The sequence below is a fragment of the Diadema antillarum genome, unplaced genomic scaffold (genome assembly GCF_040938485.1).
Source record: "Diadema antillarum isolate AM-2024a unplaced genomic scaffold, OU_Dant_1.0 seq00000460_RagTag, whole genome shotgun sequence".
Taxonomy (NCBI): domain Eukaryota; kingdom Metazoa; phylum Echinodermata; class Echinoidea; order Diadematoida; family Diadematidae; genus Diadema; species Diadema antillarum.
In genome coordinates this window covers 2,028,382-2,043,911 of record NW_027271431.1, presented here as the reverse complement: position 1 = coordinate 2,043,911, position 15,530 = coordinate 2,028,382, and the positions used below count along the sequence as shown (strand labels likewise).

The 15,530-nt window shown below is 39.8% G+C and overlaps 1 protein-coding gene across 1 annotated transcript; it reads left to right on the top strand.

Moving 5' to 3' along the window:
* The first annotated feature begins 3,392 nt into the window (after positions 1-3,392).
* On the top strand, positions 3,393-15,088 carry LOC139733034 (amidophosphoribosyltransferase-like). Its single transcript, XM_071643878.1, has 8 exons — positions 3,393-3,646; positions 7,152-7,397; positions 8,583-8,850; positions 9,988-10,237; positions 10,566-10,796; positions 13,036-13,163; positions 13,821-14,042; positions 14,594-15,088. The coding sequence occupies exons 2-8, from the start codon at positions 7,192-7,194 to the stop codon at positions 14,858-14,860; spliced, it is 1,572 nt and encodes a 523-aa protein (XP_071499979.1). The 5' UTR covers positions 3,393-3,646; positions 7,152-7,191; the 3' UTR covers positions 14,861-15,088.
* The last annotated feature ends 442 nt before the right edge of the window (positions 15,089-15,530 follow it).

Sequence of the window (15,530 nt, the reverse complement as noted above, 5' to 3'; positions counted from 1 at the left end):
AGGAAAACAATTTGAATCAGATTTAGAATTAGACAACTTATGCCTATATAGACAAATCTCACAATTATCCTTCCGAGATTGTCTTATAAGAAATACTTATATCAGGAAAAAAAAATCTTATACCCCGATGACAATTTCGCCCCGTCGACATACCAGTTAGTGGTGGGGTTAGATTAAGGATTTTGGTCTTTGTTCTTATAATTATGTTTTACGATGAAATGCATTCTCTTCCAGAATATGTGGTCTCGGTGGCGGCGCTGCTTTTTGTTTTTGTTTTGTTTTGTTTTGTTTTGTTTTGTTTTTGCGCTTGTTAGCAGTTTAGCTCATGAAACCCGGAAGTGCCCCCATACTTTTGAAAACGTCCAGCCGGCGGTGGAGGAGCTACCCTGGTCCCTGGCTCATGTCTTATAAAACTTGTGATAGAAATCAATCAATCACAAATCTCCTGAAAGCTGCAATCAATCGCAACCCGATGATTGATTGATTGCAGTTCTCCGTCTTAATTTCAATCATAACTATTTTATAAGATGGATTTGTATTCAAACGCAAATTTGTGATTGATTTGAATCAATCACAAGTCTTTATAAGACGAGGCCCTGGCTATTATTTAGGTTAGGGTCAGGATTAGATTCAGGATTATATGATTACGGTTAGGGTCAAAAGGAAGGGTCTGGGATAAATGTTCAAGGGGTGCTAGTACATTGTCCTAGAACCGACTGGCCTGTTTGTTTATTCATTATGGTATAACTTTTAGCCATCAGTATCTGACCTACAGCATCTTTTCGGAAAAATGGTACATTGTATTCTAGGCCTAGACGAGCAAATTGTTACAATATCTGCAGCAAATACAGTGCCTTGATAAAAGGCTAGCGAGTCTCTGTTTTCACGTGCCATCCACATGTATTTTGTCCATAATTTGTCTGTGCTACCGTGAGATGAACTTCACAACTCGACGTAAAACAATTCGGCCCAATAAAGTACTAACCATAGAGATATATATTACAGTATACATCTCTATGGTACTAACCGACAAGAAAAATACATCGGTACGCGTATTGCCGCTGAAATTGAACAAAACAAACAAACAAAAAAAAACACTGTAAAACTGAGCTGTACATTCTTTTTTTTCAAGAAATTCTGCAAACAGAACAATTAATGGTAAAAATTATTTAGAAGACTACTCATAGAGAGATATTGGCGGAGATATCAGTTAGACTTCCTCTAGAAATGTTCTTGATTCAGTCGTTACCCAGAGTTCACATTATGTGAATGAACTCAATGACAAGATACACCTCAAATTGTTGTTATTTTGTTACATTGACATTGATTTTAGAGCATATGTTTAGTCTTTGTTTCGTTGTGGGTTTTAAAAAAATATATTTTTATCACCTCTTAGAGTTTGATTTAATTTTGTTTCGTTCTGCCATATTTGATTTGTTCTGTTTGTTCACGGCCTCTCTGATAAACAGCCTCTTGGCTGATTGAGGGCTTTTAAACCCGTGGTTAAATAAGATAAGCAAACAAACAAAGAAACAGACTTTATGATCATTATCTGATTATTTCTCAGTACTAGCTAGAGCATCCTTACCACTGACAAGAAACCATCTCACATTGAGTGTTTAAATGAGTAACACTGGGAAACAATTACATTAATTTCATATCAGGGACCTCATGTAGATGATGGAATCATGATTATGCCAAAAGAATTGAGAAATCATTACCAGTTGCAAAATTTTTGGTGGCTAAAAATGAGCAGTGGCGGATCCAGAGGGGGGCGCAACCGGCACACGCCTCCCGGTTATTTTTGTGAAAGACAAAATAAATAAAAAGAAAAAAAATGAAATGAAACCCGGAAGTGGCACCAGAAATATTAGTCACGCCCCCCCCCCTTTACAGAATTCCTGGATCCGCCCCTGACGAGGAATACACATTTAACAGAAAAATTCAGATCATCATGCAGCACTTTGTTTACTTCAAGCTCGCTTGATATTTCTTCTTCTTCTTCTTCTTACTTTCATGGTTATTACTGTTAATAAATGTTGTATGTGTGTTATTCTTTTGAATTATGAGAGATAATTTTCAGTCAAACTGAGAGTGAGAAAACTGTTTCCAAAGTTTATCATACTCTCTAAAAAAAATCGAGTGAAAATTTTCACTCTAAAAAGAGTGAATACAAAAAAGAGTGAATTTCGAGTGAAATTGGAGTGAATTTTGAGTGAAAATGCTCATTTTCACTCATTTTAGAGTGACCTCAGGGATCACTCCAAAATCTTCGAGTGATCCCTGACGTCACTCTAAAATGAGTGAAAATGAGCATTTTCACTCAAAATTCACTCCAATTTCACTCGAAATTCACTCTTTTTTGTATTCACTCTTTTTAGAGTGAAAATTTTCACTCGATTTTTTTTAGAGAGTAAACAAAATCAACTTTTCTACAATCACGTCGATGAATGATTAGCACTGAATTTTATGTCAGGAACACTGAAACAGAGAGAACATGTATGATTATTTAGAAGAGAGCAGAAATTGAACCATGGGGCTAGTTTTACTGAGCATCATTAACAAATGAACATAAGACAGGGTATTAAGTCATACATTTCTTAGTTTCCATTACTTCTTTTCAAAAATATTCCGTCCATGCCAAAATGCAACTATCCATAACTTTTCCCCCTGATTTCTCTACACCATGTTTTCTTCAGGTAACGAATGAGGAGTTTTTTTTTTCCGATGCGGAATTGGGAAGAGAATCACTTTTTCTGCTCTTTGTTTTTGTTGTTTAATTCCTCTCGTTTACTTTTTTTGCGAGAATAAAAACAAGACTTTCCTACTTAGATTACAGAACTTCACTGGCCGAGTTTTTTTGTGAAAGGACTGAACTACTTACGGGCGAGATATAAAAATTAATTCCCACATGATTGCCCTTCGCGAATTCGGGTAGGAAGCCTACGGTCGGTTTCTTTGCTATTTACTACATACAGCCTTGCCAGCTAGGCGACAGAATAGCGAAGGCATTTTCTGCAGGCATACCGCCCAGAAGCCACCGAAGACCTGTGTTTTGTGTCTGCAATGATGTAGGAAGCTCATGTGCATGATGGTTACTACTGTTATCATGTAAATTAGTATATTGATTGATGTCTTCATGAGCTTCTCTCTTCAATCGCATTATACGCGCTATCGTTCGGCGAAGAACGGTCGAGCAACACTACAAGAACGGCGACTGACTGAAGGCACTGGACCGTGCATACAGCTTCAGTAGCCTGCTGCTTCATCGATCATTCCCTTCGCCGGTACCGGTTCGCCTCGCCACTGCCTGATGATGAATGCAGGTTGGGGATATTTAAATCTGCATCTATTGTTACTTTTCAATAGATGGTAAACACAATATGCGGAAAGAAGCACATCATAAGTATCTCGAGTAGCATCATATGCAGTTCTGGATGTGAGGAAGGGTCACGTCCCCTGCTTGGCATTCGACGCAAATTTTGGCTGTACCAATGTTAGTGTTTAATATTGTAGACCCTATTCTAATCCAACTCTCCACAGCTGCACAAGGGCTACAAAGCTAAAGTTACAGCGTCTTGACATCGGGGAAAAAGTGAGACTGAGAGAACGTGTTGAGTCGACAGTCCGATATATTCTTCACAATGTGAGTAAATTTCAGAACTTGATCAACCAACTGTGGCTGTGCATGCGTCTGCAGATGTTGGAAGAGCTTGCGAGAAAGAACCAATCAAACTTTATGCCTATTTGCCTTTTTATAATTTTAAAATTGGTATTAACACAAAGTAATTTAATGAAAACGTTTGATCAAGAAAATGTCTAAGATTGAGGTATTTGAGGGTTAACAGATCTAACATTTCAGCTGTAAACTTTTAGTGTAGGATGCATGAAGGTGAGATCACTGAGAAGGTTTGGCGAGTGGGTGAACTCGCCCCCAGTGCGTGCATTAATACAAGTTGCCTAGTTTACCCATTACTATGGTACTTGTAAAGCAACAAAAATATGATGAGTTGTGGTTGTCAGGGTATGCTGGTTCTGTTAACGCTTATGAAACACACGCATAATGTGTCTAAACAATCCAGCCACACTCGCAAACTGCACACTCGTGTGGTTGTATCCATTACCTGAATTACCTATGGTACGATGACGCCCATTATAAGTTGAAAACTTGTAGAGGGCCATTCAAATTGCGAAGAGAGTTGTTTTGAGTGACGAAATGAAAAGTCAACATTGATATCAATGCTTCCCAACAGCACATTTGGTTCAAATTCATGTGAGTGATTTGAAATCAGCTTTTTAACAATATTTTGTATGTAAAATTTCTTAGTGAAAAAATGCCGAAATTATACAGTTTCAGGTTGGTAACAATAAAAATGCAAATTATTAGCAAAAAAAAAGTTTGCTGGAAGTGTGCTACTCACTGTCTCAGAGCATACTCAAATAGTCAAAATGGTCCACAACAGTACCCACTGATCTTTCGCACCAGAATGAATCGCATGCAACTTTTTAGAAAATATGATTGCTCGGGCACAATCAATTATCATTTTACCTACCCACTTCTGAATAGGGAGGGCGCTTCAGGAATAAAAGCAGGGGTCACACTTAATTTTTTTTTAACTAGCCAGGCGGACTACTTAGAATCAATTTTGACACTGAAGCAATATTTTGGCTAGCCAGACGGACTAGTTCGACTAGTCCGACGTGATTTTGGGTGGCCAATGGCCAGCGGACCATTGCCAATTTCGAACCCTGAAAAGTTGTACCCAGTATGCATACAATCCCAATTATTTTGAACTTTTGATGTCAGAGTGACTCCAAAACAAATTATTCTAGCAATTGTGACAGCCAGACAAGTTTTTGACCCTTTTGATGTATTGCCAGCACGTTCCAAATAGTGGAGATTACTTTTGAGCCCAGGTTCTGAGAACTGTGATTGGCTTTGATGGTGATATCTCATTAGGCGATTTTGTTGGCTCGTCTGTCATGTGACTCCTCGGGTGTCAATTTACTGTATCTTTAGAGTCTACATATATGAGGTGTTATGCTTTATACTGGTATGTTTGTTTACTTGTTGCCTTGATTGAATTACAGTGTACCTTTTGTCCTGTTTGAGTTACTATTCAGATGAATTTTTGCAGATAAGGGGCAAGTTATATCAACGATCAACTTCAATTGTAGTAGACGACTTTTATCCCTGAAGCGCCCTCCCCATTCTGTAGAAAGTAGGTAGAATGTTATAAATGTGTTGATGATCGATCAAGACCTAGCAATCATTACTGTATGCATATATTCCAACAAGCTGCATGCAGTTCACCCTAGTGCAGAAGATCAATGAATAAGTACTGCTGTGGCCCTATTTGTCAATTATCAATAATTGATTATAAATATTTATTACACAGCAACCATGATCGTGTATGCGCTGAGATTATAGTGTAACACTTTTGGCAAACATTATTGGGTGATTTTTGCATATTCATCAATCCTCAAATGAAATAGTGTTATTCCAGCATTATTTCATACATTTCCTATTCATATGTGTACATTTAAGAGCCAAAATTGACAGACCTGCAGGAATATGAGAACTATGTTTTCACTTAATTAGAACCCATCTCTTGGGGCCATCAGCCTAAAATCTTATTGACTTTGTATTACTGTATACGCCATAATATATTTAGCGAGTCTGAATTTTCGTAAATCGGGAATTCCCGATAATTTCGCAAGTGGTTAAGTTTGCGATCATGGAGCCCGTACTGAACGGAGAAGTGTACACACATACATCACATTCACATTAGGATCAGAGTCAATATTTTCACATGTATTTAATTTTGCGAATAGCACCTGACTCGCCAAATTTGCGAAAATAAAAACCTCGCGAAATATTCGGCGTATACAGTACATGTCACGTGTTGCCATGGTGGGACTGAAAAAGGTGAATGTCATTCACATGACTTGCGTCTGGACATTCATTGCACAACATCCTGCTCATTTCCTGGTATCACAGCCTGATATGACAATCATGGTCTAGTGTGGATGTACATGATTATCTGTGATGGTAAAGTCACCATTGTGTTAGCAGACAAACATAAGCATTACACATTCCATCTGCAGACAAATTTGTCTGAGCAGCTTCCAGTTCGGTGACCATTCCAAATACTGCGGAAGAGAAAGAAAGTTGTAGTTAGTACGCCAATCAAGTATCACTAGCTTTTTTCCTTAGAACAAAGGAAAACAAAATGAGCAAGTAAAGAAAGACATACTGCTCTAGCAAAATAACAGCAGCTAAAGTGTAAAAAGAGAAAGAAGAGATTTATTTTGTACAGTTACGTGCTCTGTAATTTTTATGATATAGTGAACTGATACATAATGCGTGTACAACCAAAACCAACAAAAATAGAAACATATAGCAAAATCTTGCATTGACAGGTGTTGGCATGAAATACTGAAGTGCAGACCTAGAGAATTATTGTTGTGTCAAGATAGCATGTATCATTAAGACACTACACTGTACTCTATCATTTCTAATGCAAGAGATTCAAGAGATTTTCCTATTACAAAGGTGCACACTATTGTAGGTATGCAGGGGCAGATCCAGGAAATCTATAAAGGGGAGGCACCTTTACAAAATTAAAGGGGGGCACACCTCCCAATTTTTTCTTTTTATTTCTTTTGTTTTATAACAAAGAAATAAAGAGGGGGCACGTGCCCCATGCGCCCTCTCTCGATCCACCACTGCATATACTGTACAAAATTGTTTGTATATCATTGGACTAAGTTGAGCAGACCACTGTTGATATGGCAGCATGATATAATGATGACTCTAATATTAGTCTAGGGATAAAAATGTATGCCTGTTTTGTACAACAGTAGGCAATGAGAAAAAGAAAATCAAAGTGTATCAGGAAATATGATGTGTGACTGATGTGTGAGAGTGAAGTGTAATGAATGTTTGAGAAAATCTTTTGGTAGCTTTTTATATTGTACCTAATCTCAAGTTTAACTTTTCGCTCACTTAGATACATGTAGTTTCAAGGTATATTCATATTTTTTGCCTGTAATACAGATGTATGGCATCATCTTGTGAATGGTACATGTATCTTCCCAGCATACCCACTGTATATTACACTCAATATGCATGAATGTTTTATTTCCAGTTACCACTCCCCCAGTACTCCATGTCATTCAAACTCTGACATGAGCATGGCATCCACGTTACCATCATCACCCCCGACATCACCTTGCAAGTCGCCGTCATCAGTAAAATGGAACGACTGGACAGCGGAGGACGGAGGACTTCACGAGGCCTGTGGGGTCTTTGGCTGCGTGGCCTCCGGTGAGTGGCCCACACAGCTGGATATCCCTCAGCTCATCACACTGGGTCTGACAGGTCTGCAGCACAGGTGAGACTCATGGCTCGTCACATATCAGGGAGGCATTTCATGAGGTGTTTTTGTTCGATATTTTTCTGACACACTGTTACAAGCTACTGAAATCCTTGCACCTGACTGGCTGAGATCAAATTGGTCCGACAGCTTTGCCAGACAAAATGCTTCATGAAATGCCCCCCAGAACCCTGTGATGTATTGCCTGGAAATACCACCATTTAAAAAAAGAAAAGAAAAAAGGTGCAACAGGAGATAAATTTTGACATTTTGGAAAAAGTTGGCAACTGTACCAATAACCACCAGGAATGTCACTGGCCAGGATGCCATTGTTATATCTTTGTTATCAGTTTGCTGTGATATTGTGCAATAAGTACGCGCACTGCTGAAAAATTGTGAAATTTATATTGTGACTTCTACTTGGTGCTTTGGATTTCCAGCCCATTGCATGTGTACATTGCTGTGGGAAAAACTTTTTTTGCCATATTATTAATGTGTTGTTGTTGTTGTTGTTTTTTTTTTTTTTGTTGGGGGGGGGGGGGAGATGAGGTTTGATGTGAAATGGAAAGCTCAAACAATGCAGTTTTAACTGCATAGTGATATTTTCAAGAAAGAATAGGCCTTCTATTCTGGTACTTTCTTCCCTTTAGGACTATAACAAGCTATACATCACTCTTGATCCCAATAAAGTACAGCTTGGTACCTAGAACCAAATTGCTTGAGGGGTGCATGAGATCATATATCGTATCATCTGCTCTTTGCAGTATAGCATAGACTTAACTTATGAAATTATCATAGACAAGGGCTTCCATGACACAGAATATTGTAATGTACAATGCACTTATTTTATAACATAACAGTTACAGTGAAATTCCGGTTACAGCGAAATGAAAATTCAGGCTGCAACATTATCCTCTCTATGTATTTTATTGTTTGTTTGTTCGGTCAAAACAAAATTTTGATATAACGAAAAAAGATTGCCAGTCCCAGGGACTTCATTATGGCGGGAGGTCACTGTAGTTCATGCTTACCAGAGACACTCCATCATTATTTTAAGCGGACCATTCAAAGATAATCATTAAATGATATCATAACATGCACAGTGTAACCATGCTCTTACAATAGATTTGCTGTGTTATTGTGGCTGCTGCTGGAATGTTTGTGGTTGTAATTGAGCCTTTTTCTGTGTGGTTTTGTGGATAGGGGTCAAGAGAGTGCAGGCATCATTACCAGCAAGGGATCGACTAAGCAGTACCACAAGCACAAGGGCATGGGCCTGGTCAGCTCCATCTTTACTGACGAGGTCTTGGCCAAACTACAAGGGAACCTGGGCATTGGCCACAACCGCTACTCTACGGCCGGCGCGTCGGAGCTCACCAACTGCCAGCCCTTTGACGTGGAGACCATCCATGGACGCATCGCTGTGGCACACAATGGTGAACTGGTCAACGCCGCTCAGCTTAGGATGAAGGTGACAGTGAAAGAATTGTGGGAGCTGATTAGATATTTGTGTCACTCAAGTGTATAAAGGATGTGGTGTGATAAGATTGCATTTGAGCAGGGGTGAAAGTACAATACATTTTGGCAGCCATACTGATTGCATGAATGTGTCCACAATGGAGACATGTAGCATAATCTCATACCTGTTTCCTATCTGCTTTACCCCGCAAATGATATCTTTGTGTTGCAATGAATATGAGTTGTCCATCTTTAGAGTCGTGGTGATTGTGATATGAGAACACTGGATTGCCCTAATGAAAGAATCAAGGAATTCAAGCAAAATTCAGATAATTGATTCCCTCTTTCTCCCCCTCCAACTCACTCTCCTAAGTCTTTAAATCAGGTATTAGTCTTATAAGAGTTGCCATTATGCTGCACTCCCCAAACTTTTATTGAGCAGAGACAATACTTTTTACCATGAGAGCACTGCCCATTGTATCAATGCACAGGATACATAGAAGTATTCAAACGGGATTAGCAAATCAAAGGCATGTATTCCTGTAAAAGTGGATATTTTTGCGTGACTAATTCTTCGCGCTTGGCCGGGCAAGAAGAGGTTTGTGTGTTTTTAATTCCACGGAATCAAGACATTAACTACTGGAACGTATTGCAAGCCAAAATATTTGCGTGTTTGTTTGTTTGGGGGGTTTTTTCGGCTAGTTTCTGGTTGAGCGAAAATTTCCACTTTTACAGGAAAAGGTAACTGCTGCCTTGCGACTCTCACTATTCTCTCTCCACCAATCAGCAAGTCCACCAGTCCATTTGCTACACAGATAAACAAGTGATGGTAATCCTCTTTATATCAGGACCTTTTGTGGGACAGAGACATTGAATGGGTTTGTCTAAGAATAGGTCTGAATTTAAAAAGAAATCAGGAAAGTGCTTGATTAACACCTTTACAAGTCACAGCTATGAGCAGAGACGTATGAAGTCTTATATATACCAGTTTTCTACTGTTTTCACTTTTGATAGTGACTGAGCATAATTTCATTTCAGTGATAAATATTTGGATGTGAGTTTTAATGTTCATGAACAGTGTCAGATTTTGAAAGTAAAAATCCCACTTTCTGGTGAATAATCTCTAGAATTTGCTCTTGTTTGTTTCAAGGTCCTTAAGCACGGCGTTGGACTCTCAACAGGGTCTGACTCTGAGGTCATCACCCAGATGTTAACCCATGCCCCGCCCGAGGGGGAGCCCCAGGGCCCCAACTGGCTGGGCAGAATCCGGCAGCTGATGAGCGAGGCTCTGATGGCCTATTCGTTGCTCATTCTACATGGCAGTACCATCTATGCTGTCCGTGACCCGTACGGCAATCGGCCCCTCTGCATTGGCAGGCTGATGAGGGCTGGTGTGATAAGTGAGTATTTGCTGGGATAGAAACATGAGGAATGTTACGAGTCATGAGTTGATGGGAATTAAGCACCAGCTCAAACTAGCCGGCCATTTCTTTTGTATTGATAATCATTGTAATGTATTCAGCGAGTGTATGACCCTTTTGAAATTAGACCAAACTCTTTTCTGCTTTCTTGATTCATCATGCCCATCTGGAGGTGAAACGTAAAGAAAGCTCTTGGTGACAGGTATTACAGTTGAGATTAAGATTTCTCCCTGTGGTACAAATGTCTTTTTAGACTAGATCCCAGTGTTGACATAAAACTATGTCATCTTTGTACTCTGTGTGCCAGATTACCACATGAAAGATTCTGACGTGGAAGGCTGGGTAGTGTCCTCTGAGTCCTGCTCCTTTCAGTCTATCGGGGCCAAGTACTACCGAGAGGTCCTCCCTGGAGAAATCATCGCCATCACGAAGGAGGGCATCAAGTCCCTTGCCATAGTGCCCCGCCCCAAGGAGGACCCCCAAGCCTTTTGCATTTTTGAGTATGTCTACTTCTCGAGGCCGGATACGATACTGGAAGGTGAGTAGAACACTATAAGAAACCTTTCTCTGTCAGACATGCTATTTTTTAAAAGCAGCCGCATGAGTCTGCATTAGGATTGTAAGGTTGTGGATACCCAGGTATTGGCTTTCTTCATTATCTTTGATACAGTGAATATGATGTTTTTTCCCTTTTACAAATGCCAACATCAGAAATATTCTGAACAGCATATTTATTTGTTAAAGAGTAGCTGTTCAAGCCAGACAAGGTCTGTTGACTACTTCACTATGTCCTCAATTTTTCATATGGGCACAGGGTTGTGTAGGTCTTGTTTTTTCCAGAGACATTTGTCGATTTATAGTGAAGCGAGACAAAGTCATCACGAAACCATATACCCAGGCACTTAGCTGTTAGTGAAATCTTATGATTAAAGAATATGCCCAGACTCTGTAAAGTGAGGCCAAGTGGGTAAAATGTAAGGCACAATGTTGAACACTGGGGGAAATCATCATATTTGGTGAAACCGTATGTGACCCGCTACAACAAAAGGATCCGAAAGTCTGGGGAGGACAATTTTCTGAAAATGGCATGACATCATTCCCTTACTCTTCTACATTAATTTCATATATAGCACAACTCATAAAAGTACTCGGTTGAGGAGATATCGATGATTTTATTAGCGCATGTCGAGTGGTTGAGAAAATCAGAGTCTCGAGAAAAACGCCTTCAAAGTTTTCCTTGCGACGCTATCATGATCAAGGGAAGGCGAGACAGTTTTCACCGCTTGGCAATAGAAGGCATGCTCCTAGCAACCTCCGCGATGTTAATTCAAGCTTAGCGCCAGTGGTCTACGCACGATCAATCAGTAATCAGGATGCCACGCACTGACCAATAAGATCACTCCCTTGTTACTAGGGGCGGAGTCTAGCTGCGGCGCTAAATCCAAATCTTCGGACACGTTTCTGTTATGTTGAAAGTCAGAAAACCACGGCCCAGAAAAATGCTAATTTCTCGCCTTTCCTTTAATATTTAGCTTTGAATTTTCGGCAGATGATAGACAACACATTGAACTACAAAATTATGTCAAAAACAGAAATCCGATTGTTTTGACCAGTTTTGATGATGTGACTTCAAACTTGATTTTCTCGGCTCAATCGTCAGTGACTTTAGGATCCTTTTGTTGTAGCGGGTCACATATATAGTTCGGCCTTGATTAACTGGCCACGTCAGGACCGGTGGATGTCAGAATGAGCGATTTGGCCAGATAATTAAGAGAGATATGCTGTAGTACAGCAACAGGCTTTAAACAAGTGACAGTATTGCAACTGATTGACAAATTGCCCTACATCGACATAAATTTGTCAATCAGTTGCAGTGAAAACATCTTGACGGAAGAATTTCATGAATTGGAAAGTGACAGTATATATGGCTCCCTCAATACTTGGCAGCTGTCTGTATTTACGATAACACTGCTGATAAAGATGTCTCAGGTACTGGCTGTAACTACAAATCTCTATAATCTCTGCTTTGAAAGCAAAGTGTTGATTGTTTCAATGTCCATTTCTGTGGACCCATTTCACTCCCTGGTAGGTCTATAAACAAATGATCATCATACTAATCTTTCAGCTACAGCAATAGTGGGATTAAATTACAATCCACTGCAATGATTTGAATATGTCCCACCGTGTATTTTCATGATAGTGGTTGAACATGTCTTTGTTTTAAGTGAAATTTGGCACTGAGAATGCACAAAAAAAAAAAAAAAAAAAAAAAGTCTACCAGTCAGACAGAGAGATGCCGCATAATAGAGATAGGACTGTAGGGGAACAGTATCACTTTAAGCCTTACTTACGCAGTTTTTTTTTTAAGTTTTTTTTGTCAGTATGAATTATTTACTGAAGTTTAGAGCTAGATGCACTTGTATGGATTCATTGATACTGTACATGTATTTGCCTTAATTTTCAACAGCAATGAAACGTGTTGGGGTGAAACACGGTATGCAATTGTATGTCTCTGCCAAGTAATGACCTCAATGTCCTTGTGTCCGTGCATCATTATCAGTAATAACTACTCATGATGTTGAATTTCCTTTGTAAAATTCATCAGCGTTCGTTTTTATGAGAGGTTGTTGTGATCACTGCATGGAAAGTTTCCTGTGCAATTACTTTACTTCATGTGTCTGTATTCCATAGTTTACTTCACTCTGTCACATATTCAAGTCTGGATTGAGTCAGCAGATGTTGACCCGGGTATGTTTGTTTTTGCCATCTTCTTCCAGGTCAAATGGTGTATTCTGTCCGCAGGCGGTGTGGGCAGCGGCTGGCCCAGGAAGCACCCGTAGAGGCAGACATTGTGAGCACGGTACCAGAGTCTGCCACACCAGCTGCCCTGGGGTTTTCTCAAGTGGTAAACCATATTTTTGTGTGATTATTCATTAGGGATCTGCTTTATGCATGCAAAAACCCATTTGCTTTAAATTGTATTTGCATGTGTGTCCATGAACACTTTGCTTTGTTTTGTTTTGCCTATATTTCTTATTTTGATGGATGATTTGTTGAATGCACTATTGCCAATTGCAACTGTGCAATCATGTGATGCATACTCTACTGTTTGCATTGGTTTACAAAGGGAATATTCAAGTGTGAAGAGAATGATATAACCTCTGATTGATAATCTTCAACTTAAGCTTCAGTTGTCTCACATTTATTGAAAAATTTTAAAGAAAGTGCAAAGGAAAAATCAAAACAAATATTTAGACGAGTTTTAGGGCAGATAGAACCTTATTTCTGGTGCACCACAGGTAAAGTAACCAAAAAGCGATAATCACTACACTATGATTCTCTTTTGGTCATTTTGTAATTAGAAGAAGATCAGCCCATTCTTTTCTCTGTGGGACTGAAAGACGGGCATTAAGTAAGAGGTTGGTGCTTTCAAGTCCAATCAAAATTTACTTGACTTGTGTTTGGCTTTTATGCACATTGTTACCACTTATTATCAGGACTCTTAGAAGTTTAATTGTAAGGCTATCAGAAATACCAACCAGTGTTTTATCTTGTGCTGCAGTCGGGCATCCCCTATATGGAAGTGCTGACAAAAAATCGGTACGTAGGAAGAACGTTCATCCAGCCCAACCAGAGGTTACGGCAACTGGGAGTGGCCAAGAAATTTGGCGCCCTCACAGAGAACTTCAAGGACAAGCGCATCATCCTCATCGATGACTCCATCGTCAGGGGAACAACGATTGGCCCCATCATTCGCCTGCTCAAGAGTTGCGGAGCAAAAGAGGTGTGAATTCAGCATTTAAATCATTGAGTGGTAATGCGATTCTTCAATGAGGAATGCTTGAGGTTGGGTCAAATCAGGTTTGGAAAAAAGTTTTATGTGGCATTACTTAGCACTTCAAATGTTCTATTTCACCTTTTGAGGGCTTTTCTTCTCTTGCTTTATGACTTCTGATGTTTCAGAGGCTTGATTTTTTTTCGAATAGCTCTAAATTATTATTAAAAAAAAAAAGAAGTATTATCTTCACTCTAGTAATTACCAATATCCAGATTCTCGTTAATACAAATTGCTCTATGTAGAACAAATAAGTATCTTTGCAAGAGCAAGTTAAATGCAAAGTAGAGGTCAGAGAAAAGAGTAGGTGGGGGATTTTTCCTATCCTTTTTATTGAGCTCACCAGGAAATATTTCTAAGTTTCTTCAAATAAGCTGCTAAGAAATACTGATGTCTGTTTTGTAATAGAGTCATCATACATTTGGTTTTCCAGAAAGAGTGCCATTATCATCATATTAACTGCAAGTTGTTTTATGCCCCACATCTCCGATTCCTAACAGGTGCATATCCGTGTGGCTTCACCCCCTGTGAAGCACCCCTGCTACATGGGCATCAACATCCCCACCCGGGAGGAGCTGGTAGCCAACAAGGTCTCCGTCGACAAGCTGGCGGGTCATTTCAACGCCGACAGCATCACCTACCTGTCCGTGGAGGGGCTGCGGCTGGCCGTGAAGGAAGGCATTGAGATGGAGGAGGCCCGCAAGCAGCAGCACCTCCACTGCACGGCTTGCCTGACTGGCGACTATCCGGTCAAACTGGACTGGTGATGGCTGTAATGAGTGGCAGTTTCTAACGCACGCTCAATTTGGACACCGTACTTCATATATCGAAATGTATTTATTCAAGGGGAAGGGAAATCCTGTAACCTCCAGTCCATATACAAGTGTGTGATGAGTTTCTTCATGTTCGGTTTAGCCGATGTTATGCATAATGGTTCTTTGGTTCTCTTTTTTCCCTGCATTAGATAACAAGGGTGTGATTATCCTTTGACTATAATGAATTGCCACATGATTTGAAGTGTTGTGTCATGATTGCCGTGCCAGCAGGCTTTTTCTTGCACAGCAACAACTTCTCCCATCAGACTAACACTCAACGTGCAACGTTCACGTTTCCTGGTACGTGGCAGAGTCCCGTATGCTTGTCTGCTGGCAGTTAGCGAACAGTCGTTATGGATGGTGCCTGAAGTTACCATTTGTCTGATGTCATGAATGCTCCTTCTTAAAATTGATGCATCATCATTGTAGTCAAGACGTCGTGTATGGTTGCCATCAATTATTGAAAGTATTTGCCGTTTTTTGCTGAAGTGAGCTTGCCCGTGTTTTGAAATGAGATAAATCCTATGGATTCTACAAGAATTGTCACTGTGCCTATGTCACTGTGACTCACTTGAGTGGCATATCTGGGGGTGGAAATGGGATATTTACAGTTACTCTTTTT